General features: G+C 47.9%; 2 protein-coding genes across 3 annotated transcripts in view; both read left to right on the top strand.

Moving 5' to 3' along the window:
* Positions 1-15,846, top strand: part of UBXN7 (UBX domain protein 7) — a 31,167-nt gene extending 15,321 nt beyond the window's left edge. Inside the window, exons 6-11 of one of the 2 annotated variants that reach the window (XM_040612646.1) lie at positions 1,489-1,635; positions 2,001-2,091; positions 3,221-3,348; positions 3,757-4,150; positions 4,913-4,992; positions 9,443-15,846. In XM_040612646.1, the coding sequence (XP_040468580.1) occupies positions 1,489-1,635; positions 2,001-2,091; positions 3,221-3,348; positions 3,757-4,150; positions 4,913-4,992; positions 9,443-9,604 (1,002 nt within the window). In that variant the 3' untranslated portion in view covers positions 9,605-15,846. The remainder of the gene's footprint in view (positions 1-1,488; positions 1,636-2,000; positions 2,092-3,220; positions 3,349-3,756; positions 4,151-4,912; positions 4,993-9,442) is intronic. The other variant, XM_040612648.1, reaches the window with a different exon arrangement.
* A 106-nt stretch (positions 15,847-15,952) lies between these two features.
* Positions 15,953-24,496, top strand: TM4SF19 (transmembrane 4 L six family member 19). The gene is made up of 6 exons (XM_040612654.1): positions 15,953-16,684; positions 19,132-21,192; positions 21,923-22,106; positions 22,218-22,295; positions 22,769-22,947; positions 23,226-24,496. Exons 3-6 carry the CDS (start codon positions 21,930-21,932, stop codon positions 23,410-23,412), a joined length of 621 nt encoding a protein of 206 aa, XP_040468588.1. The 5' UTR covers positions 15,953-16,684; positions 19,132-21,192; positions 21,923-21,929; the 3' UTR covers positions 23,413-24,496.
* The last annotated feature ends 5 nt before the right edge of the window (positions 24,497-24,501 follow it).

The raw sequence follows: 24,501 nt of genomic DNA, 5'->3' as shown, positions 1-24,501 counted from the left end.
TTTCTAGTTATATATTTTTGAGTTTGTTCTTTTAATCCAGTGTGGATTACATTGGAACACTGGACTAGGGCAATCCAATTGACTCAAATAACATAAGGATTTTTGTTCCCTTTAAACTTGGGCAGTCCCTCTAGGCCCTGTCTTAAACTGATTTCCTAGAATTAGTTCTTAAAGCCCAGTTAGCTCAAAACAAGTCTTCTAAATAAAAGCATGATGACTATATTTAAGACCTTTACCAGTTACTTAGGTGTCACCTGCTCCACTTTTCTCTCCTGGTGACCAAATACTGGATGCTGACACTGTAATATTAGTGGTAAGTAGTTAGCATGAGGTCCCGTGTGAGAACAAGAGGACTATTCCATGCTTCTACATTCATTTTTTTTTTTTTTCCTTTGAGTAAATTAAATCTGCGGGTCACTAGGTCATGCAGATTGATTTTGTAGACTGAGATTCTTCACTTTGTGAAGCTAAGTGTGCGGGGTTCATGTGTCTGTCTATCACACATTGGATAGGTTGACTATTCAAAAGTGCACTGGCTAAAATTCATTTTAAAAGTAAAAACTTTGGTTTGGGGAACAAAATACTGCCCAGAACAGCAAAATCTTGTGTAACGTCCGAATTCTTTGAATTTGCTGTTAAGTGTGTTACCAGCAGGATGTGAACACACTTATAAACACTTTTTTTTCTTTTTTAAAAGAAAAGGGAGTTCATGTGCTAGTTCCAGTCTTTCCAGGTGGTAAGAGCATTCCTGCTGTTGATATAGCCCTCTTTTTTTCAACAGGTATGACAGTTCAGCGATCAGAATTACATTCTTGATCAAACTCCTACCATTAACTTGCAACCAAGCAATCAGACAATGCCAGCTTTGTGACTCAAACCAGTAAGATTTCTTCCTGCGCCTTCCTGTCTTCCTCCCCACTTGCAGTCTGGATAACGAGCATCAAAAAAGGATGCCTAATTTGGCAGTTGCACAGTACTTAGAGTAACTCGAAACGTTGAGAGAAAAAAGAAAACAAGCAGAGAGGGGGTCCTGTTGAATTAATGCAAATCCTCTGTCAATTATGCAACCTACTTCAATAGAAGATGATCCACAGGTTTATCTTTAGAGTGAGCAGGTTTTTCCTCTGTTGTCAGATCAGTGTGGTTGACTACGCTCTTTCCCGAACAAATACCTTATTCGGCGTCCCCGTGTCCCGTCCCATCCTGCCCCCAAGTTGCTTTTCCCACTCTGTGCTTGGCTTGTTGAAATCCAGCAGCTCTGTTCATCGATGTGATTCTGTAATTCAACCAGTCTCATTTAAAGCAGGTCTTTCAGCCCTGCCTTCTGTTATGTGGATGCCTTTTCACTAGCACTGTCCATCTTTTTCACTGTGAAAGGGGTTTTGGTGAAAAATCTGACAGTGTTAGAAGCCATCACTGATCATTGCTGGCATTGGTTGTGTCTGGCTCTCTAGTTTTGCCTAATGAAGCTTTTCTCTCTGCTTGCAGGCCAAGGAGTGTGGTCAGATGCAGAACAAATGGCTCATGATAAACATTCAGAATGTGCAAGATTTTGCCTGTCAGTGTCTCAACCGTGATGTCTGGAGCAATGAGGCTGTGAAGAACATAATCCGGGAACATTTTATTTTTTGGCAGGTGAGAAATTTAATGGGGCAGTGCTGGTAACTTGGTGTCCTGGTAGATGGGGCGGTGAAAAAAACCTGACGACTTTGAATAAAATGGTGCTGTTGCAGTTCTGTTGGTGAACTTGCAGGAAAGATGCAGTAGTTCATGGAGGTGGACTTCATGGATGTAGATGTGATTCATGGAAATGCACTTGAATGCATGAACTGCCTTTTGCTTTGTAGCATTAGAGGCGTGTTTTTAGCTTGTCGGTGTGACTGAGAACTGTACCCTTTGTGGTGTATTCTGTAAAACAGAGGAAAACTTTGTATGTTATCAAAGTACAGTTCATGTTTCCTCTCCACCCAGTAATTTGCTTCCACCATGGTATTTTGTAGGTATACCATGACAGCGAGGAAGGACAGAGGTATATACAGTTTTATAAATTAGCAGACTTCCCTTATGTCTCCATCCTGGATCCCAGGACAGGTAAGATAAGTGACAGTTGGTTACCTGCAGTTTAGCTATCCTGTGAGAAGGACAGGCAGGTGTAGGCTAAAATACCATCTTTTGCAGTATGCAGTGCGTTCAGCTGAAAAATCTCAGTTCCATTGGTTTGCTCTTTGAGAGACCTTGTTGTCCCTGAAGTAGTGAAGCAGTGTGTTTTGGAGGAGCTAAGGGGGTAAAACTCCCAAGGCTTGCTAAAATTTTGTCCTGTTAGGTTATCGTATTAGAAAGTGAAAATGGTACCATCTGGTGGTAAAACTCTGAAATTAATTTTTTTTAACTTGCCCTTTTAAAAGCTACTTGAAATCATGTGATGAATGCACTACAGCATTTGTAAGCATTACATGAGCGTGCTTCCTGCTCCTTGCACAGTAGCTTTCTGAGGCTTAGTGAGGACTTACTCAATTGCAGCTTAATTTTGTAATACCATTTTGGCTTTGCATTTGTTGTTTGGTTTTGGTTTTTTACCTGAACAATCAAACTTCTACCTCCTTCTCCAGCTCTTTTAAAAAAGTGTTACTTTTTCTTTTGAGTCCCAACACTCTTTGTTCATCTTCTTTGTCATCATATAATGTGATTATATTAGTGGTCTGGTCTCCTGCTTCTCAGGACTGAATTAGTTGTGTCTGTAATCAGAGCTGAGATTTCTTGCTATTTGACTTAAACCACCCTGAACTGTTTTTTAGTTTGTTTTTACTTTTTCTAATGTTGGAACTGCAGTCAGGATAGTCGTCTTAGCACTTCATTTGCAGAAACAAATGCTGGTTGCTGAGGTGCAGAATCAAGGCGGGCAAGAAATGCTTTTTCCTGAACTTAGTGGTTTGACTTATTTTCCATTTTGAAGCCTAATTCACCATTCTGTGCACACATTCCCATAGATGAAAACAATGGAAATAAACAGGGTCTGTATTTGTCTGTCCATGACTGAAACCTTTTCAAGGGAGTGAAAGGAGGAAGCTTCATAATGATCAGGTAATAGCCTGTGGGAAGCTGCAGCTCCACAAATACGGACTATCGCAGAGTGCGTGCACAGCAGTGAATTGGTGTGCTTGACCACTAAGCTGCAGTCTTTTGCTGAAGTTTATGTTTCATGACACCTTTTGTTCCCTAGGCCAGAAACTAGTGGAGTGGCACCAGCTAGATGTGACTTCTTTCTTGGACCAAGTGACTGGGTTCCTGGGTGAGCATGGACAGCTGGATGGCCATTCTACCAGCCCTCCCCAAAAATGCTCTCGTTCAGTAAGTATGAGCCCTCTAGGAGAAGCCTGAAAGAACGGGCTAGCCTGTCTTCATCCAGCTGTACTGATTACCTATTTGGTAGTAAAACAGACTTAATGAGTTAGTGCCAGAGCATGCACCAGGAAATGCCTTCTCCCATGATAACCATTTTTCTTGTGCAGTTTGTGCTTTTGGCATTTGTTTTGGATTTAGCAGTGACAGAATTGTGCATGTGTGGAAGTAAAATGTATTACTCCGTGCAAAACTCCAAGGAGAAGTCATTAAGTAGTCACACCATGACTAGCTTTCCATGCTGTTTCTTCCTGACGGTTTTAGTAGCTTCTCTTTGGTAGACCGATGTCCTCTTGATTTTTCAGTATGTATTTAAAAGCATTGTTTATGTATTTGTGTTCTGTCTGTGTTCAACAGGAGAGTCTCATTGATGCCAGTGAGGACAGCCAGCTGGAAGCTGCTATCAGAGCCTCGTTACAGGAGACGCATTTTGATTCCTCACAGGCCAAGCAGGAGAGTCGGTCAGATGAAGAGTCAGAGTCAGAGCTTTTTTCTGGAAGCGAGGAGTTTATTTCTGTTTGTGGATCTGAGGAGGAAGAGGAATCAGAGAATCCTGCCAAGTTGAGGAAGTCTCCACACAAGGACTTGGGGTATAAAAAAGAGGAGAGCCGGAGGCCTCAGCCTGAGCCTCCTGCAAGGACTGAGCCTGGCACAACATCAAATCACAGAGTACTGCCCTGCATTGATGTGGGTATACTGGAGGAGTCAACTGACAAGCCTGAAAGTACGTTTCAGAGCCCAGATGTGAATGGTAAGTTGGCACTTTTCCTTTTTTTTTTTTAAGTGACCTGTGTTTTGATGTGGTTGGTTTTTTTTCCCTGAAAATCTTTATATGCTACAAGCATGGTTTCATTCCTTGTTTTGAAAAACTAAATCTTTTCTTCTGTCTTACTTCATCCTTGACACCAGACGCTTGAGCGATTCACCTTGCCAGCAGCACCACTTTGGCGTAGTGATGCCGCAGACTGCAGTTGTGTTAGTCACTGAGTTCAGGTTTCTTAGATTGAGACCTTGTCCGTGGATAAAGTACGCACGGGTGTAATGCAGGCGCATATGACAGGGCTTCTACCAGAACTGTAGAGAGAAGCAGAATAACGTCAGCCCTACCTTGCTCTCAGTTAGCTTGGCTGCCTTGACGGTCTGGACTAACTTTAGTAACGCAACTTTGGCCAATACGAACGAGTCCCTGGAGTCTCTGTTCCTCCCTGCAGTGCCTGGGCTGGGATGCAGCAGAGCGAGGTGGCCTCAGCGGCAGAGGTAGCACAGTATGTTTTTCTGTGGGAACACTGACTGGTTTCAGCCACTGCTATTAACTCTTGAAAGAGTCCTGAGTTCGATGTGTGTATTTTAAACGTGTGGTAGCAGTATATCTTCATAGACTGGAACCTTGTACTTGTCCCTAGTCCCTAACCCTGCTGTGCTGCACAGTAAAGCATGCCACCTAAAATCTACAGAAGAGCTCAGTTCAGCTGCCTTGTTGTTTGTTAACTTGCAGTAACTTCCTTTATGCTAGGACCAAAGGCACAGCTGATGCTAAGGTATCCAGATGGAAAGAGGGAACAAATTTCACTGCCTGAACAAGCTAAACTTCTGGTGAGTGGAGTTAATCCGAATCCTCGTGTGAGTACAGGAGAGCTGAAACTGGAGAACTTATTTTTCTTTTGTGGCACTATTGAAATCATGTCTAGTGAAAGTGGTATATCCAGGGAGTGCTTGTGCAGTCATTCTGTTGTGTTTCTTCCATGCCATTCCTCTCTTCCCATCAACAGACTCTGCTTGCTCTGTATGTTTCCATTGCTGCTCGGGTTGTGTGTACACTCCAGTGTCTTCCTTGGTCCTAAACCTGCTAGTTGTCTTTCTAAAATAATTCTACGACTTTTGCGTTAATCATTGAAGTACCATAAAATACTCTCAGCTCACTTGTTTGTGGTTTTGTGGGTTTTTTTTCCTAAATGGAAAAGTTCAGTCATGGCCCATGGTCAGACAGCAGTAAAAGCAAAGGTAAAACTCTCATTCTTGTCCTCCATCTCTCTAATCATACTTCCCCACTGCCTTATGGATATGGATGACTGAACAGACTTTGGAGGAGGTTCTCCCAAAACAAATTTATTACCTGATGCACAGTAATTAATATAATTGTGTCTGTCTTAACTGCTTTGAATTTGTTTACCTTGGAGAAGTCTACGTGGATGGCATTTCCATCAAAATTTGTCAGGTACTTATCTGGAAGCAGTGTGTAAAAAGGTCACTGTATTCCTGTTAGCTGCGAGTATTCGTGACAGTGGCTAGTCAAGCTCATTTTATAGCCATCAACCTAAAAGGTCAGCATTGAAGTCTTAGGGAAGGCAAAAAGACACCTCTTCAGAAGGGACTTCTGCAGATTTAGGAGGAAAGTGTCACATCTCTTACAGAAGATGAGACTACCACCTAGTCTGCAGCACTCTAGAAATATACAGTGTCTCAAGCTCATATTATCATCCTTAACGTTTTTGCCTGAAAATAAAAGGGAAGAAAAAAGTTGCTTTTGTTATGCCATCAGCTCTCAAACCCACGCATAAGCAGGTAGGCTGTGTACTGCCTGCAGTGCTTCATGTGGAGGGTCCTGCAGCTGAAATACAAAGACTGAGGAGCACTGGCAAGAGCATCACTGTTACTGTAGGAACCAGCTTTACTTTCAGACCTTCATTCTTGCTTTGTTGTAGCAATCATTGCTGTCTAATCGTTTTCCAAGTACTCTCTGGTATCTTAAATGCTTTTTGAAAGCAGTCTGTTAGATAAATTTGCATGTATTATTAAACATGTAGCACTCTTGAATACTTAACTGATTTATTTAGGTGGTACGTAGGTGTAGTGTGGATATATTCCCGATAATCCTGACTTGGGGTTTGACTCCTTTTGTGGACTGCAGTAGTTAAGGGAAGTTAGTCTCAGCGTGTGATTTCCTTCGCTGCCACCTGCTCTATAGTCAGCAGAGGAATTTAGGTGAGTCAAGGTTTATGGGTAAAGATATCTTTTTATGGCAGGGCTGAACAGCCAGCTTTTGTGCTCATGGCGTGTGATCTTTTAAAGCCGTTTCAGTCAGATCAAGATTGAGTCTCAGATGCTTCTTTGTGAGCATCATTTCCATGCTGATTTTTTTCAGTCCTTAGTTGCTTCCATTTTAAAGCTGTCCAGAACTATAAAAAGAAATTGTTTAAGGAGACAGTTGCACTTCCGAAGTTTTAACTGATATGATGTTGCTCTCCCACCAATGGCTGGCTGCTTTTTAAAACTTTTTTTTAATCATTGCATTGTTACCGAGCAAGAGCGCTTCTTTACGCACTGTATCTTCAGGATATGATTATGCTTCCAGTATTACCATAATCCTTCCCCCTGCCCCTGCCAAGCAAAAAAGAAAAGGCAACACTACCTTTTTATAGAAGCAGTTGCTCATTGTCATCGCTGACTGGCTGCCTGAGTAACATTCATTTACCAAGTGTAAGGTGTGCAGGAGAGATTGGCCTTTTAATGGGATCGCTCGGAGATGCGGGCAGTAAACTTAACTGAATGACTTTTTAAGTACAATGGTTTGTAAAGGAATTTTGATCATCCTTGTTGCCTGAAAAGGAAGTAAAAACTGCTTACTTTGGTTCCTCATCAGGTGCAGGCATTGTAATCTGCAAAGCCTGTTGGACATTGGTCCAGGTAAAAGAGGAGGTTTGGGCAACAGTCTCCTCATACCAAAGGGTTTGTGTGTGGATTTTGATGAATTTGGAAGAAATCTCTGTGCAGGTACTTCCCTGGCTGTTCAGGAATGGAATCATTAAATATTGGAAAAGTCCAGGTTGAAAAGAATCCAGGAGATCATCTGGTCTAACCCTCTGAAAAGCAGGGCTGTAGATGAGGTTATCCAGGACCCTCTTGAGCTGAGTCTAGAATACTTAAAGCCAGGGACATTGTGCCACTTCCCTGGGCAATTTGCTCCAAAATTTAATTTCTGTCATGGTACATGGTAAAGAATTTCTTCCTTATATCCAGGTGAAATTGCCCCTGGAGCAACTTGTGTGTGTTGTTACCGTGCATCTTAGTGAAAGAACTGTCTTTATCATCTTTGTATTGGAACACTGATGATATTCCCGCCAAGCCTTTTCCTTTATAGGCTGAACAACTCCAAGTCCCTCAACCTTTCTTCATGTACCAAGGCATGTCCTATACTTTAGTTATTTTGATGGCCCTCCACTGGATCCTCTCCAGTTTTTCTTTGTTCCTTTTGCATGTAGAGAGACCAAAACTGAACACAGTATTCCAAGCGTGGCCCAGCAGAGTGGTGTAGTTGCATCCCTTGATCTGCTGACAATACTCTTGTTACACAGTTTGGATTTCCTGTCACTGCTGCAGGAGCACACTGCAGACTTGTGTTGAGATGAGTTTTAACAATCTCTCCGTGACAGCCTGGATCTCGTCAAGCAGCAGACTTCCAAGACCCGGAGTTAGGTCGGCACTTGGGTGCCTCGGTCCCCTGCAGGAGTCCCCTCCACCAGCATGCACTGCTTCTCCCTGCTGGTTGTGACCTGCTGAGTAGGACCGGTGGGTCCAGTTTTGTTTGCCGGTGGAACTTCCTTGTCCTCCCCGTTTATTGCCAAGACTTTATATCATTTTCTCAACTGATTTTTTTAAATTTTATTTTTCCAAATGAGAGGAGAGCTGCTGTTTTGCTGCCACAGGTCTCCAGGGTGCTTTATCTTGCAAGTTGCAGTCCTCCCTGTGTTTGTGTCTCGCTTCTGGTCATCCCATTCTGTCTGCGCTGCAAGACATCAGTACTTGCCCTTGCAGTGTTGCTCTCCACATCCTACTCCTTGTCTGCTTATCTTCCCTGATGCAGCAGAACAAGCTGACCTCTTCCTCCAGCTCCTTGCTGTAGGCTGTGGTGGGAGTCTGTATCCTGGGTCATGTCAGCACCGTATGACTGACAGCTTTCCTACCAGGACACAGACACTAAAATGAAGAGCCACCCGAGCTCCTTGTCCGTGAGCTGTGGCAGTAAGTGCCAAGTGCTTGTTTGTAACCACTTTTTTCTGTGTGCTGGGTTGCTGTGGTCCCAAAGTGGCAGCTAAGTAGTGAGGGCAAGCTAGTGGAATGGTTAGTACTAGTGGGAGGTTAATACTGCTAGCTTACCTCCTTACACTTAATTTGCTGGCATAAGTTGCCGACAAAACTATGTCAACTGTATTGTTGGAATGCCCTTATTTTCTCATACTTTGTTTTATTACGTACTAATAGTCTTTTTTTCCCCTCTTTGGAAAGCTGCAATTTTTCATTCTGCCTGAGTCTTGCTCTGTTGCTGTATCCCCTGCTGTTCTGCCAAACCCCATTTCTCCATCGCTGTCTATTCATACTTTACACTCTCATCTGCTGTGTTTCCTGATGAGCTTGGGAAATCTCTGCCGTCGTAGCATGGACATTAGCTCTTCCTGATACGTCTGCTTGTTGGATTTTGGAGCTGATACCCCTTTATCCCAATGCCCTTTATGTCCTGCCCCAATTGCTATTGTAGGCGGAGAAGTCAATTAATTGAAGAAAGCTTTAAAAAAACCCCAACAACCTCGAACCCTCATGCTTCTTGAAGGCAGGAAAGAAATTGGTAAAAATACTGCATTTATTTTTGTCAGTGCTACCTCACAAAGATGCTTTTTTGGTGGATTTTAGGTTTGGCGTAAGGGTAATGTCTGATAAAGTGAGGGGGCTTCTATTTTGGGGCATTTAAGGATTTTTTTTGGCAAATCTTACTCTACTGTGACTTGAACATGTGATACGGAATTCAACTGACTTAAATGAACTATTATGTATGCTGGTTAAAGAATCAGATAAGGGATCACTTGGCAATTAGTTTTTGTGATTATTCTTACTTTGTGTGGGCCAAATTAGATATTGGAGTAAAAGAGGGTCTATACTACGTGCAGAATTTCCTTTGTGATTACAAAGTTCTGTTTCTAAAGGAAAACGGGATTTTTTTTCACATTCTTTTGTGTTGTTTTGACTTACGTGACACTTCTTTGCCTTCTAGGCTCTTGTGAAACATGTCCAGTCAAAAGGATACCCCAATGAACGCTTTGAACTCCTCACCAACTTCCCTCGAAGGAAACTCTCCCACCTGGACTATGAGATCACGTTACAGGAGGCAGGCCTGTGTCCTCAAGAGACTGTCTTTGTGCAGGAAAGGAATTAGCACCGTGGCCTGAGTTCTCCCAGCCTTCCTCCCCTCTCCTTTTTGCCTGGGACACCAACTCGTTAAATATGCAGTTGAGGGTCATAGGATTGCAGTGCTGAAATCAGGCAGGCAGCTGGCTGGTCCTTCTCGCTCTTCTTCCCTTCTGCTCTAGTGACCAAATGAGTGTTCAGAGTTTTATTTTCTTCCTCAGCTTGGGCCCTGCGGAGAGCATTGGGAAGAACATCTTTCCTTTGTTTTCACGGAATAAAGTAAAACAATGATCTGTGTATCCAGTATGCTGGGCCTTGGACTGGCCATAATACACACACCCTTCTTGCTGCTATTCCTAAATCTGTTTAATTTATTTTTGAAAATAGTGTGTGATAAGGCACTGAGTCATCTCTTTGTAAGGAGAGAGTGTAATCTTCAGTACAGTCTTTCCTTTGTTCTGATTCTCTGCGCAAAAGGTCTCCATTAACCTTACAGCCTCCTCGGGGGTTTGCTTACCTAGCACTCTGCAAGGACTTGGTTTTGGGGAAGGAGCTGGGTTGAGCTGTGGTGAGATACTTTGCCCCCATCTAATTTAAAGGCTTCTAAATTGCGAGCATGTTTTCCTCCTGCTTTAAATGTTGCCAGTGAACACAGTAAAACAACCAGCCAACTAACCAAAATTCCGCCCCTCCCCAACTATACACAGTATGGGATGTACTGCCCAGCCCAGAGGGAACGCTGCGTGTCCGCTGTTGCAGCAGAACTGACTCCTTGGTAGAAGTAGGTGGGGGTGGGGTTTCCATTTGTCCTCTTCCCAACAGCCCCTAAGTGTCTCTCTTTTACTTGCTCTCAGGATTTTGCAAATTAAGATGGAACGTGGCAGGATACTGTAAAAATCTTGGACTCTCTGGACAACACCTGTCATAAAAAAAAAAGACTTGACAGCTAGCTGGCTTGCTTTCCCTCTGCGTGGTGTTTTGTTTTCCCCAGGAGTGGATAGCTTTGCAGGGGTGTTAGAGCACCGACTGCAGCTCAGCAAGACGGCAAGTCCTAAATGGGTTTTCTCTCATTAATTAAAAACATATACAGCCTTGTCAAACTGTGGAACAAATTAGTGCTTCATAAAAAGACTTCACAGTCTGTTGACTTCAGTGCTCTAGGCTGCTTTTTATTCTGTTTTCATGTTCATCTGCCGTCACTTACCTCTAAATCTGGAAGGCTGTATGGAAAGCCCCTCCTTTTTTAGGCTTTGTTTTCGGCTCTGGAAGCCGGCACCAGGCGCCATGCAGGCGTATCCTGCGTGTACGCTGGGCTGTGCGGAGTGCCCTAGTTTTCCGGTGTCTTCTCTAGACATTGAGCTGGTGATCGGTTGGTGTTACAGTAGGTACATTAACTTATACGGCCGTCCTTGAGGCTGATGTCAGATTTGTGTATTTACAACTAAGAACTCGGTTCAGCGTGCTCTTCATCGGTGAGGAAGAAAGCACGTGAGACCTGCCATAACTGCCATCTTGTTCTGCAGCCGTCAGGTGATTATAGTTCTTAAAGAAAAAGACTTAGTGGTCAGAAAGTTAACCATGGACTAAAACTTTTCAAGAGATTTTGCCTTTAATTTTGTATTAGCCTGTATACTTTGGAGTCTTTAAATGTAGGAAATCACAGAAAACGTCTTGCATTCCCCATGGTAATACTAGCTCACAGCTGTCTTCTGCTCATAATTGAGGTTTTTCATATGATCATACAGTTGTATAAATTGATTTCCCCTCTAAGCAAAAGCTTATTTTGCTTTTCTACTGCAGGATGCAGTATCAGGAAAGCAAAATCTGATTGCAGTGTCCTGATCAATGGTTAATGAGAGATCAGATGGCATTTTTCATTTGCAAAGAGACCTTGTTGTGGAGGCTGCTTCCCAGCATTGGAATGTGAATTCCAATGGAACGTGGCAGGATACTGTAACAATCTTGGACTCTCTGGACAACACCTGTCATAAAAAAAAGACTTGACAGCTAGCTGGCTTTCTTTCCCTCTGCGTGGTGGGGAGGGATGTTGGTGTCTGGTCTGCAAAGCAGCACTGGCACCTCCAGACTGAAGGATGCTTTGTGTTTTTTAGGATAACCAAATTAAACTTGGACATGCAAGAGCGTGGGACAAAAGGAAACCCTTTCCATGTAGGTTTTAATGCTTCCCTAAGTAGCTTCATCTGTCGAGTTGAAGTAACCCGCTCTGATATTCTTTGCCTTGAAACTCGTTGCATCTTCTCTGGTTAGCAGGCTGCCAACAGGATGCAGTGCTCGGCACTTGTACAGCCGTGGTCCTTTTGCGTCCCTCGGGCAGGCCAGGATGGGAGCATGCTGACCTTCCCTGCTGTCCTGCCTGTTCTTCCAGCGTAAGGCAGGGAGCCTTTGTGGTTCCAGTGGTTCCTCTTTCGAGTTGTTGCTGGTTGGCTGTGTTTGTGGTGGAGGGCCAACTGGATTTGGGCAGGCTTGGGTTTGTATCTGCTCTGGGAACGTTGTTTCACATCAATTTTTCTAGCAGTTGAGTTAAACATAGAAAACGGCCCAGGTCTGTTTTATTAGTAGCTTCTCTTCTTCCCCCTGCCCCTCCCCAGGTTGGGTGGGACTATACTGTGATATGTCGAAGCAATCTGACATAAAATAACAGCTGTATTAGCAGTGGGGAAGAGGGGGGGCTGCACAGGGGGCAAGAGCCTGAACTTCTTCCATCAGTTCTGCTGCTGGAGAGAGCGCACTGTGCGCTCCCCGCCTGTGACCCGTCCTTTCTTACCCCTCTTGCAGAGCAAAGGGTGTGAGCCACGGAGCGGTGGGCAGCTGACAGCTCCTTTCTTCTCTGCTCAGCTCTAGGGAAAGGAGTAACTTTACACTTACCTTGCTATCCAAACCAAATCTAGGAGCCCGAGGTTTTAGTTGCTTTTGTTACGTTCACTAACCTCTCTCACGGGGAAGCAAACATCGCATTTGGCTGCAGCAGGTTTATTTTTAAGCCATGAAGAAACATGCATCTCAAGGTAAATGGTTTTGGCTGCTGGTGTAATGGAACCAGGAGGTTTTATGCTCTCGCTTAATTTTTATTTTCTTTGCTGAGGCTTTATTTTTTAAAAAAAAAAACCCTAATCTTTTTATAACCTAACAGAGAAAGAAGAATGTGAAATTGAAGGTTTATGTTGAAAATGGCATTTTGCTTCCATCTCAGTTTCTAGTAGTTTTTTTCTGTTCCAAGAAATTACAAGCCTGGTTTTTGTTTTGTTTCTCTTGTGCAATGTAAGGGGGTGTGTGTGTCAGTCTTCCTTTGCTTTGGTTTGTGTGCAGGAGGCAGAGGAAAAAACTTTTAAGGAATATGCATCTCTGCATGTGGCTGTTCCTTCTTCCCAACTCAAAACAAAACCAGTGCTGCAGTGCATGCATCAGTCAGCTGTGCTGTGCTGGCTGAAAGCCGTTAAGAAACGGGACCAGCCAGGATTCAACCTCTTCATAGGAGTTCGGAGGAATGTTGCTGAAAACATTAAGTTCTGCTTGTGACAGCTTGCAGCAGCGAAGGTGTAAGCTAGTTGGGCTCTGTTGCTAAAGAGCCTTTGTTATAGTTGCTTCTAGGTGTTAATTCTGAAGTTCAAATTGCTTTTGACAAGGTTGGGGAAAAAAAAAAGCCTTAAATCTCTGATTGCAGAATAAGATGTTGAAATGTGAAGGACAAAGTAAAAAAAAAAAAAAAAAAAAAAAAAAAAAAAAAAAAAAAAAAAATCCTCCAAAAGCTGTGGTTTGTGGCTTCCTGTGGATGTTGCTTGGCCACAGTTTGTGTGTTGTGTTGCAAGGAGTGCCATGAATTTGAAGGAGCAGAAGTGCATGTAGGCAGTGGAAGTCTTTCCGGGGTAGAAAGCTGAGGAGAGCGAACGTGTTTCAAGCTGTAGCTTCTTGCTGCTTGTGGCAAAGTTTCCTTTGCATGTGCTCCTCATCTAACAGTGCTTTGTTTTGATGTTCAGATGTCTTAACTGTAGCTCACAGTCACAGCCAGTATTCAGAAATGGAAGGCAAAATGAGCACTGGGTTTCCCTGCCAGGTGCTGTTGACACATTTACTGTTGGCTTCCCACTTGTGATCTTTCAGAGGCCCAGAGGAGGATTTCAGGTCTTTCTGATGATACATACCCTTATGCCAAGCTGGTAGGCCAGCTTCAACCTCACAGCATTCCCTTTTGACATACAGAGAGCAGTTAAAGGCCATGCCAAACATTTCTGGGTGTACTTGCATTATTTTCATTAAGCTTTGAATTAAGGTCTGCGGTTTTTACTTTTCTGACGTTCGTGGACTGAAGTATGTTGCCCTTCTTGATAAATAAGGTAAGTTGACAACACCAATATTAAAGAAATGTCCATGTGTGTGCCTAACAGCATTGTAAAACATGGTTAGGCGTCTAAAGGTACCGTTTTTCCTGGGTGGATTTAAACAGCAATTTTACATCCGCATACTTTCCAGAGCTCACTAGATCTGCTCCCTTGCCATTACAGGAGAGTAACCCCTCTTGTCTGTAAAGCACGTCCGTTGTTCGCTGCTGCAAACAGCTTGTGTTTCACGTGGTCCAATACTTTCATAGCCTCATTTTTTAAAGACTACCAAATTTATATACTCGCCTGCACCAGCTTATACCAGTTTCCACTTTTACTGGTGCTGTGGTTTGTACCCTCGCAGAAATGGGCAGCTGGTTTTATTACGTTTCAATAAATAAACCTCACTGCTGAAGGGCCTGCCTTCTCAAATTTCTGTTCTTGCCAGAGCACTGAGCTTATTCGCAGGGATTCAAGAGCAACAAGGGCTAAACTAAAAGCGGTTTTCTTTTGGGGGCAAGGCATCACTCAGGCTGCCTTTCGTTAGGTACCAAATGCTGCAGGGATGCATAAAAGGTGGCATTTGTGTTCTCTAAACCATCTAGAAACAGATCACGTAGAGACCCATGTGAGAACGTCTGCGGGAATGGGAAGATGCATGTCATTTCAGGAACTTGCCCCATAATTTTTAATCCCTTAGTTTTTAGTAAATGTCACAAATTTCTCCTTGTTCAGTCCCTTTTTAGTCAAGTTAGTAAGAATAGGTAGTACTGGATGTCAAGAGGAGAAGGGATAGCAGAGATATGCTTTAGGTGGGTGAAGCACAAAATCTCAGTCCCGCGAAGGCTGGGTGTGCCTTGTGTAGCTGTTTTAATAGATGGGAGTGTCGCCTCTCCTCTCCTTCCAGCCTTTCTATTTATTTATTTGAACAGGAATTATTTTCTATAAATGGAACAGCTCCTGTTGTAGAGGCAAAACAGATCTCATGTGTTGAGCCCTATGCTGGCGATCTGCGCTGTTGGAAATACCTGCAGTCGCAGGTTTGGGGTTTGTCTGAACACGTTTGATGACTGGCTTTGGTTGACATCTGCAAAGACCGTCTTGCTGAGGTTTTCTCTGTCCAAACCCAAGATCTTGGCGCAGTTTGGTTACGCTCTGCTAGCTGCTCCTGAGCCGGCGAGGTTAATGGACACCCTTTCTGTGGTGATGTACAGGATGACTTTTATTCCAGTCTCCTCTTGTCCGTGAGATGCTTAGTGTCTGTCTGCTCCCAATAAATACAGCCATGTGTATGTACATACACACACACACACTCGTGTTTTTATTCAGAGAATTCGGCACGTAACATCAGTGCCTCAGCTTGGCTCAGTTTTATCTTCTGGTGTTTTACATGGGTATATTATGAGTGAGTGCAGACGTTTGGGATTCGGTCGGTCTTTGATTACTGTGAGTGTCTGCAGGACAGAGAGAAGCAATTTTCTAACTGCTTGTTACATGGTCCTGAGACCTCAAGCTACAGGAGGATAGACAGTAGATGGAGCAGGGGGGCGAGGTGCTATTTTATAGAACGGATTTATATGAAGAACATCTGAGTAAAACTTGACTCGGAGACATGGTGCCTCATCAGAGACAGCAGACTATAGGAGAGGTGATTTTTTTTTAAAATGAGGCAGTTCCCTCTAATTGGTGAACATAACAGTTTCAAAATTAGGACGTTGCCTGTCGGTTTTTACCATAGTCACTTTCTTCAATGGCGGTGACTTCATATGGGAGGAGGGAGAGGATTAATTTGGCAGATTTCAGCTCAGTGTGCTGGGAGGGACCAAACTCAAGGAAACCTCTGATCTATATACACAACTGCTGCATTTTTTTATAAATATATGTAAATGTCCTATTGTAATATTTGATCCTGGAAATAAAACTGTTTTCAGTAGCTTTCTTCATCTCTTGGTTTTTGGGTTTGGGTGGTTGGTTTGGGGTTTTTTGTTGTTGTTTTAATTCTGATGAAAGTCTGTCCCTGCATTATATGGAGAGTTTTGAGTTTTTCCTGAAGTTTATTGGGGTAGAAGGAAAGAAAATCAAGCCGAGCTCCCTCTGCGTGTGTATCTGACTTTTTTCAATAAAATTGTCGGGTTGGGTGCTCAGCTTCTTCCTTTGCCTCCTGGCCTGTGAGTCTCGCCTTGGCAGAGTAGGTCCAGGTGCCACAGCTGCTGCTGAACCCCTGGGAAAGTTTGTGATCTTCCTAGCTGGGCTGTGGCAGCTTTTATTTGCGTCGACTCTCTACAAAATAAGTAGGAGAAGCTGCAGCTCAGCTGGAGAAGCCGCAGCGCGTGCTGGTTTAGGTACCAGCTCCCTGTGCGCGCAGGCGGCAGGGACAGGGCTTGCCTGGGCTGGGAGCCCGTTTGCAGCGTGGTGCCTGGCGTCGGGAGCTGTGGATTGCAGCCAGCTGCTTGCTTCGCACGAGGAAGCTTCAGCCCGCTCCAGAGGTTACAAAATCTTGAAGTGAGACAAACTTGGGGTACCTTGTTTGGAAAAATACCTTTATGAAAATGAATAAAAAGTCAGGAATAGGATTTTCCGTCCTTCCCAATGGAAGAGCGGGGAAATTGTGGCTTTTTATTCTGAACTGTCGATGTCTTTCTGGTACCAGGTGGTGTCAAGACGGAGCCTCTAACTTCAGGAATTGTCTTTTTGGCTTCTTGGGGTGTTCCTGTGATGGCCTCCTGTGAAATGCCAACGAACAGAGTCCCTTCTGGACGAGTACTTGGCAGGTACAGTGGGGAAACAAGCTTCAGAGGAGTGATCACAGGTCATCCCCGCGGTCCTGCCCGGAACTCTCCAGAAAGTTATGGAATAGGGTGACTGACTATGCCAGCAGTCATGCCACATTCAACATTCAAGGAGTTCATTGGGACTCCTTTCCAGTGTGCCTTGGAGAGGAGGGCAGATGTGCTTGCTTCGCCTTATCCCAACCCAGAGCTTCCTCAAAGGAGGTTGTTGTCCAGGTTCCGTGGTTAATGCCCCCTCCAGAGGCTCCGACCCCCAGGGGAGCCCAGGAGAAGGCAGTTGCTCTAGTCTCCTTCCCAGGAGTATCTTGGAAGTGACTTTCTCTTCAGTTTTTGGTGTGTGTGCCTCTCCTTCTCGCCGAGTTAATCGGACAGTTCTAGTTTCTGTGACGAGGACTTGCCGTGCGCGCCTCAAGGCCGGAAAGCAGCCTGATCTCTTTGTGCAGCTGAGGAAAATATTTCCCGTTCCGGCTGAGTCGGAAATAGTTTTTCATCACAGTCCGCAGATCAAGGACCTACAGGACAGGCCCAAGATACCTCTTGTTTTTATCCTTTTCCTTTCTGCAGACCCCTTCCAACTTGTCACTGGGTTGGTTTATCCCATCTGAAGTGTTAAATCAGGTGAAATTCTTAGGGAAGCTAAAGCAAAGGCTGTGTTGTCTAGCAGCATTGCGTTGTATTTCTTCAGTTGGAGTTCTAGCCCCAAATTCAGTGCAGGGCTTGTCTAAGGGCGTCACTGTTGGCCGTGAACGTGCCTGCACCCGAGCTGGGAGAAGTCTTAGCTAACCGGTGGCAGAAACGGATTTGCAGATGCTACTGGGAGGAGTGGGAGAGACCACTGAACCATGCTGAGCATCCTCCAGACAGGATGGAGCTGGAGGTTGGTTTGGTGCAGAACGATCTGATCGTGCCAATTCAGACTCGGCGCGGCCTCTCTGATGCTCCTCGAAGCCAAACCCCTCACGAACCCTGGCCTGCCATGCGCTTTGCCCAGCCCCGGAGCAGTTCGGGCCAGCAAAGAGCAGGGGGGAGCGTGGCTACCAGAGCGGCTGCAGGGGTTATAAAAAGCTCAGAAAGAGCCGTCACCAAACGTGACCCGCAATCTGTGGACCAGAGCGCAGAACCTCTGAGTGCAACGGGGTGAGGCGGCACGAGAGAGCTGGGCTGAGGGCGGCCAGGCTCTGCCCGGCTGCGCTGCGGTGACAGGCGGCGTTAGCAGGACCGCGCCGAGCCGGCATCGCTTGGCCTGGCACCACGCGGTGCAGCCGGCTACTCGCTGGAACGGCCGCGCTGAGGCTTCTGAGTGAGAAAGGGAAGCATGCAGCTGCTCACGGTGCTTGGGAAGCTGCGCGGGGTTAAAATTAGCCTTTTTTTATTATTATTATTATTATTCCTATTATGGACTCGGTCTGGGCTGGGTGTAAGGGGAAGATCAGTGATCCCGGGGAAGAGATTCACCCTGACGTTCGCGCTGGATGGCGTGGGGAGATGATTGACCAGATCATGTGTGTGGCAACGTGGGAAGCTCAGGTTGCCGTGACGTAGAGAGGGCACAAGATGAGGTTGCAACACATTTTCTTCCAACAGAGTGAAAAACACTTCCTCTCTCTCAAGCTAAAAAAGAAACAACCCAAAAAACAGGAGAGGAAGGAAAACCTGGATTGTTCTCAGCAGCCTGCTGTCTGACATGTTTTGCTTTGCTGCTGGCTGCTTTTTAGAGACCAATTTGCCTCATTTAACAATAAAATGGGGGTTTGTGTGCTGGTGCAAACTGATTTTTCCTTCAGGGGAACTACCGTTATTCAGATAATCTGTTTCTCTCGGCTTATTTTTTCCTAGAAAAACGGAATTGGTTGATGTAACCCAGCCTCACCCGTTCATCTTTTTCCATGTGGCCCTCAAAGGCTCCATCTCCATTTTCTGTCTCTTCCAGCAGACGGGCGTGTGGTGCTTGGCACGGGTTTTATGTTCCTGACACTCCTGTACTCGTTGCTTTGAAAGCAGCAAAAGCCACTTTGAAACTTGTTGGCAAATGCTACTCGTGTGTTACCCGAGGTACAGCAAGTTGGGTGACAACCCAAAAGGTAGCACTCCAGTTGCTTTTTTTTTTTTTTTTTTTTTTTTTTTTATTTACTGTATTGGAGCAAGGCTGTATCAGGGTTATAAGAAAGCTGCGGTTATGCTTTGTCTCCTGCGGCTGTTGCAGACAGGGAAGGTGACATCCCAAGCAGCTGATGTGCCTCAGGTCCTCATGATAAGCGCACGAGGAACATGAACCTTCTCCCAACTCTTTTTTTTTTTGAGAAGATTCTTTTGCCTTTATGGCCCATGAGCAATCCTCTTTGCTTTTGCTGCCTGCAGCTCCTCTGCCATAAAAATCACCCCATTATTGCCGCTTTTTGTACTACAGCTTCCCTGTCTCCTGTTCTCAGGCACAGTGGTTGTGTTCTCCTGGTGCTGTTCCTGTCACGGAGCTGCTACAGTCAGACCTTCTCGATGGAGACAGAGGAGCTCCCCCGCTACGTGCCAGCTGCCAGCCGTGGGCACCCCACACAGGACTCTGGAATTCTGGTGTCTGACTCGCAATAGTTAAGATATCCAGAAATAACCGCTCTCTCTCCACGTTACCACCAAGGCATGAGATATATGCGTAATGGGGGTATGCTCAACACCTGGGGGAAAAGCTGGGCCATCTGCAAAGAAGCAAAGGGCAGGAGATGGGAACCAGCTGAGACACGAGAATATTTATTGAGACGCTTTTATTAAAATACTGCTGTGCTCCCTCCTGTGGGTGAAAATGAGAAGAGGCAAACCTGAACTGTTCAGCGTCCACGCACAAAGCTCTGGCACGGCGAGGGAAATAAGGTGAAATGTGATGGAAGAAGCCCTTGGTGAAGGACGTGGACGTGTCATGGTGGCAGAGCGTTAGCATTTGGAGAGGGCTGCAGAGGCGAAAGGGAAATGTTCTCCCTACATAGTCACTGCAGGTCACTCCAGGACAAACGGTGTTTGCTACTTGGGCGCAGTGGTCAAGGCATTTAGGGCAGACGTGCCCTAACCTGGAGCCTTAAAATCTGAAGTTGTGTGTGTTTTGGTGGGCTCGTGGCTCCTGCCAGTGAAAGAGGGCACGATCGAGCCGACGGGTCAGCCGCAGCACCGGCAGAGGCTGGCTCATTCGGCCAGGACAGTCATTCTTCCTTTTGAGCCGCCCACTGTGTGGGAGAGGGAAGGATCATGACTATTGCAGTGGGTGGCTATTGGGGTGGAGGAGGAAGATGTGGAGCACGTGCTGGGCCGTCATAAATAGTCACCCATGGGTGATGCCTCCAGGACAGGGATTATCCGAGGGGTGGACGCTGCTGGCTCCACGTGGCACTGCTCCCAGGTAAGGTGGGAAGGTGGGAAGGTGGGCTCCCTGCGCTTTGCTTGAATCCCCTTGCTTGTGGCCATGGAGACATGCTGGCAGGAAGGGAGTCTTCCTTTGGAGTGTCTTAACAGAGACTGGTTCAGCTACGCTTTTTGCTTTACCTCCCGTCACGGAGGGCTTTGCCTGCCTGCGCTGACTGAGGCAGGAGCAAGCAGCTAATGCAAACTTGCTTCTGGCTGGAGGAGGGGAGCACTGGGGGGCAGCGAGCCGCGGAGAGCTCCCTGGGGGCAGGAGACCTCCTGCCTTCCCCGGGGAGGGGGCAGCACGGGAGGGGAAGGAAAGTCCTTGGAGAGGTTAAGGGGGGACTGGCAGGAGACCACAAAAGCCTCTGGCTGGTGAAAGCAGCCCACGCGGGAGCTCCAGAGGAGCAAGAGCTGTTCTATAAGGTCTTCCAAAGTGGGGACGTGGGACTCGACACTGGATGCTCGTGGCTGTGGTGGGGACAACCACGCACCGTCCCTGGACTGCAGGTGGGACAGCAGTGAGGGCAAGAGGCCCTGAATTCCTTATAACCGAGGCAGGGAGGAGAGAAGGCAGAGTGGAGGGGGAGCTGGTGGTCCACCTTGGGCTTCTTGGCTCGCATCCTCTCCGCGCAGGGGCTTTGCAACCCTGTTCTCCATGGCCAGCTCCCCCTGGCACCCGCAGCCTGCGGCGCTGGCGTGGCTGGTCTCCGGAAGGTTGCAGGGATGCAAAGCGCCGTTGGGCTTGTGCCCCCCAGCGTCTTGGCCCATGTGGGGGCTGGATGTGCGGCTTCAGCAGCTCCTCCCCATCGCTGGGGCCGTGCACGAGGAGGGCTGAGGTAGCTCTTCCTATGGAAACAACCACACAGCGCCTGTCTGCTTCTGCTTCTGCAAAGCCAGAGCAAACCTAAAATAAATTAGCGGGTGCGAGGAGCAGCTTGATTCAGGGAGCTTGCACAAAACAGGTTGTGAGCCACCGGGGACATAAAACTCGCCTGAAGCAAAAATGAACACGGGATAGAAGAAACCTGGGAAGCTGGGACAGCAGCAAACCACGTTGTTTTCAGTGATCCCGGAGCGACCGCCGGACATCCCCCATCTTACAGGTACAGAAGAAGGAGCAAGAATTTTCGACCAGGTATCACCTGGAGATGGGAAGGCACTTTCTAGGTGAACTGATAATAAAATGCCAGTGGAGCTGGGTGGCTTCCCTGATTGATAGCGGATAACCTTGTCTGATTAACTTTATTTAGTTTCAGCGTATTCAGACCAGGTAGGACTAGTGCATGATGGGGATGGAGGTGCTGTTGGATTTGGTTTGAGGCTGATGGTGCTTTCACAAGTCCTTGCGCAAGGATTTTGACCCTTCCCTGGCCCGTCCTGCCATTGTGCAGCTGTGGTGGCTGGCCTCCTCCTGCAGGAGCGTTTTGGAGGAGCTGACCCCGTGGGTCACACAGGTTTCGAGGCTCCATGTGGCACCTGCTGTTGTCTGAAACTCCCTTGCCCATTTGGCAAAGAAATATTGGCAGGTCTGAGGTTGGGCTTCTCCTTCCATGATAAAATAACTCAGCCTCAGGAAAACCATTTGGTGGCAGTAGATCGGTGTTAACGTAGAATTTATTGTTAATATTTAAGTAATTAGATGCGCTGGGGAAAACCAGATTTCCATTGGAAGTTGCTCTCAAGTGAGGCAGTGCCGGTGGGGTAGGCTGGGACCCGAAAGCACGAACCAGCAAACTCCCATCCAACTGCAGCCGAGGTGGCCTCAGGGTGGGGGAGCCGCGGGGCTGAAGGCAGCCTCTTCCTCTCCTCCTCTTCCTCCCTGTCCCTCTACAGGGTGGCCATGTGCGTGGGGAAGTGCAGCCGGATTGTGGGTCTGTGCCTGCTGGTGCTGGGCACGCTCTCCGTGGCAGCCAACATCCTCCTGCTCTTCCCCGGTGGGGCACTGAAGTACCTGGTGGAGGGGCACATCAGCAAGCTCGCCAAGGTCATGCCGGGTGTCTGGGGAGGCGGCATCGCCGTGAGTACTGCGGTTTGCACCGCGTCCTTCCTCACGTGCCTGTGGAGCGAGGACACAGTGATGGAGCCAGTGGTTCCCCTTCATCCTCCAGCTGCTTTTCCCTTCCTGCAGGTGCTGCTGGCAGCGACCCACATCACGGCGGTGGGGTGGCGATGCGCCGGCTGCTCCGACTGTGGCACCCGTTGCAATGTAAGGCAGCGCCGGGACCGCCGTGCCAAAGCAGCCCCAAGCAGCACATGGCGGGATGTGGCGGGTGGCCCCAGGGTGGGACATGGCAGGGTGCCCGCTCTCCCACAGCACCATGGTGGGACATGGCATGGATCCCCCTCTCCCGTGGCCCCATGGTGGGACGTGGCACGGTGACCCTCTCCCCCGGCCCCACAGTGGTGCCACCTCCCCAGAGGACAGGGCTTCCCGTACACGCTGGTGCAGGCTCTGCCCCACCAGGCTCCACAAGGAGCTCCCTGCCGCTTCTGCCCACCTCAAAAGGGCCCAGCAACGGCTCCATCCTCAGCCTCGGCTCTGCAGGGCTGGAGCCCCCTGGGGTGAAGGGGAGGGGAGTTTTGTCCCCTTACCAAACTCTGCCGATAACGTGCAACCGCGTTTTGGAGCCCACTTGACTCTCGGTCACCCCTGCCACCCTCCCCGGGTGCTGCCCACAGGCTTTCATCTCTGCTGTGCTCTCCAAGCTGGCACTCCTGGGCGCTGCCGCCTGCTTTGTCCTCTCCGGGGTGGGTTTGACCAACGGACCCCTCTGCCTCTACAACGCCTCCGAGCACGGCCGCGGGACCCTCTGGGATTACCCCTTCCTGGATGCCAGCGGCCAGGAGCCTGGCACCAGGTGAGACAGCGGGGCTGAGCTGCCAGTGCTGCCCCGTCAGCTTAGTGCTAGTTAAGTTGGTGTTATTTGGGGTGAGCAGGGTGGGTGGGCTTGCTGCTGGTGAACTCAAGAGGTCTTCACCTCCCACAGCTTTCTGCATGGTGCTTCCCATCCCCGTCCCCCGCTGGCCCCTCTCATCCCTGGGGTAAAGGACAGGGTGTCTGGGACGTGGCTCCATGGCATAAAGCGATGCGATTCCTGACCCACCGTCTTGCGTCTCCTCCTCTCCCGTCTCCCAGGGTAGAGAACTACCTGTACGATCATCGCACTTGGAGCGTCTGCCTGGAGCCGGAGGGTGTTGTGGCCTGGAACGTCGTCCTCTTCTCCCTCCTGCTGCTCATCAGCGCTGCCGAGATGGTGCTGGCCTCCCTCCAGATCCTCAATGGCTGCCTCGGGTGTCTCTGTGGCTTTTGCGAGGGGAAGTAGGGACCTGTGATGGTCCCAGGAGGCTGGCACTTGGAGGAGGTACCATCCCCGGGTGTCCCTTGGCCGGTGGAAAATGTCATGGTGGGGGGACGGCATGAACTGCGATATCAGCTTAGTGCAAGAGCCCTGGGCAAGGCGGACAGAGTCCCCCGTGGGGGACAGGCCCCCCAGCCTGCTTGAAGCGTTGAAGCAGCGTGTGTGGGGCTGGTGTGCAAAGGGCTGCCTCCGCGCAGAGCCCTCTGCCCAGCTGATGCTGCTTCCTCCTCCCTGGACCGGGTGCCCTGGGGGCTGGTGTCCATCTGGGGTTGGAAACCAGCCCACTGAGCGATGGAGGTAACTGCCTCCTGGCATCCCCGGACAAGCCCAGCAGCTTCCCCGGCTGCTCCTGGTCAGCCTCCACCTGCCTGGGCGCAAACGTGACACGGTGGAATTTACAGAGATACGAGCTGGAACACTAACTTATTTTTGTTAATCTATCTGTATTTAGGGCAGCTGGTGTTGGTGCTTGTCTCCTGCAAGGGGCAGGAGAGGTGAAGGAGCCCAGAGGAGCCCAGCCGGGCTCCAGCTGGGGCTGGGGGGCAGGGATGGAGGTGTGCTGGGAGAGGCAGTGCTGGAATCGAGGTGTAGCCCCGCAAAGTGCACCCGCACACACAGACACACTCACTCACACTCACACACACACACTCACTCACTCACACTCACACACACGCACGCTTGTGCGTGCAGCAGATGTCAGGAGCAGCCACTCATCCCCACTGGCCCCGGAACCCATCGCTGCGCCCACAGGGGCTCTCACCGGTGTCAGCACCCCCCACATCCCCCAAACCTTTACAGGGACTGAGCGAGCATCAGTACGGCCCCAAACCTGCCTGTGCTGGGAGGCTGTTTGCCCCCAGACTGGTAAGGTTCAGACGAAAGGCAGCTTACAAAACTAAGCAACCCGCCAGATTCAGCAGTCACTGGGCGATTGTTGCGGTTTCACTCCAGCTGGCAACTGAGCCCCACGCAGCCCTCGCCTGCTCCCCCCCGGCGCGATGGGGAAGAGAATCGGAAGGGTAAGAGTGAGAAAACTCATGGGTAGAGATAAAG

The sequence above is a fragment of the Falco naumanni genome, chromosome 13, assembly GCF_017639655.2.
Source record: "Falco naumanni isolate bFalNau1 chromosome 13, bFalNau1.pat, whole genome shotgun sequence".
NCBI classification, from domain to species: Eukaryota; Metazoa; Chordata; class Aves; order Falconiformes; family Falconidae; genus Falco; species Falco naumanni.
Note: the sequence above shows the minus strand (reverse complement) of the source record. Positions and strands in the feature narration are given on the sequence as shown.

What these genes read in the sequence shown, in the direction of transcription:
- TM4SF19 (XM_040612654.1), top strand. Translation starts at nt 21,930, where the DNA reads ATGTGCGTGGGGAAGTGCAGCCGGATTGTGGGTCTGTGCCTGCTGGTG. An exon ending in TCTGGGGAGGCGGCATCGCC is followed by an intron (nt 22,107 to 22,217) that starts GTGAGTACTGCG and finishes CCCTTCCTGCAG; the next exon opens with GTGCTGCTGGCAGCGACCCA. An exon ending in ACTGTGGCACCCGTTGCAAT is followed by an intron (nt 22,296 to 22,768) that starts GTAAGGCAGCGC and finishes TGCTGCCCACAG; the next exon opens with GCTTTCATCTCTGCTGTGCT.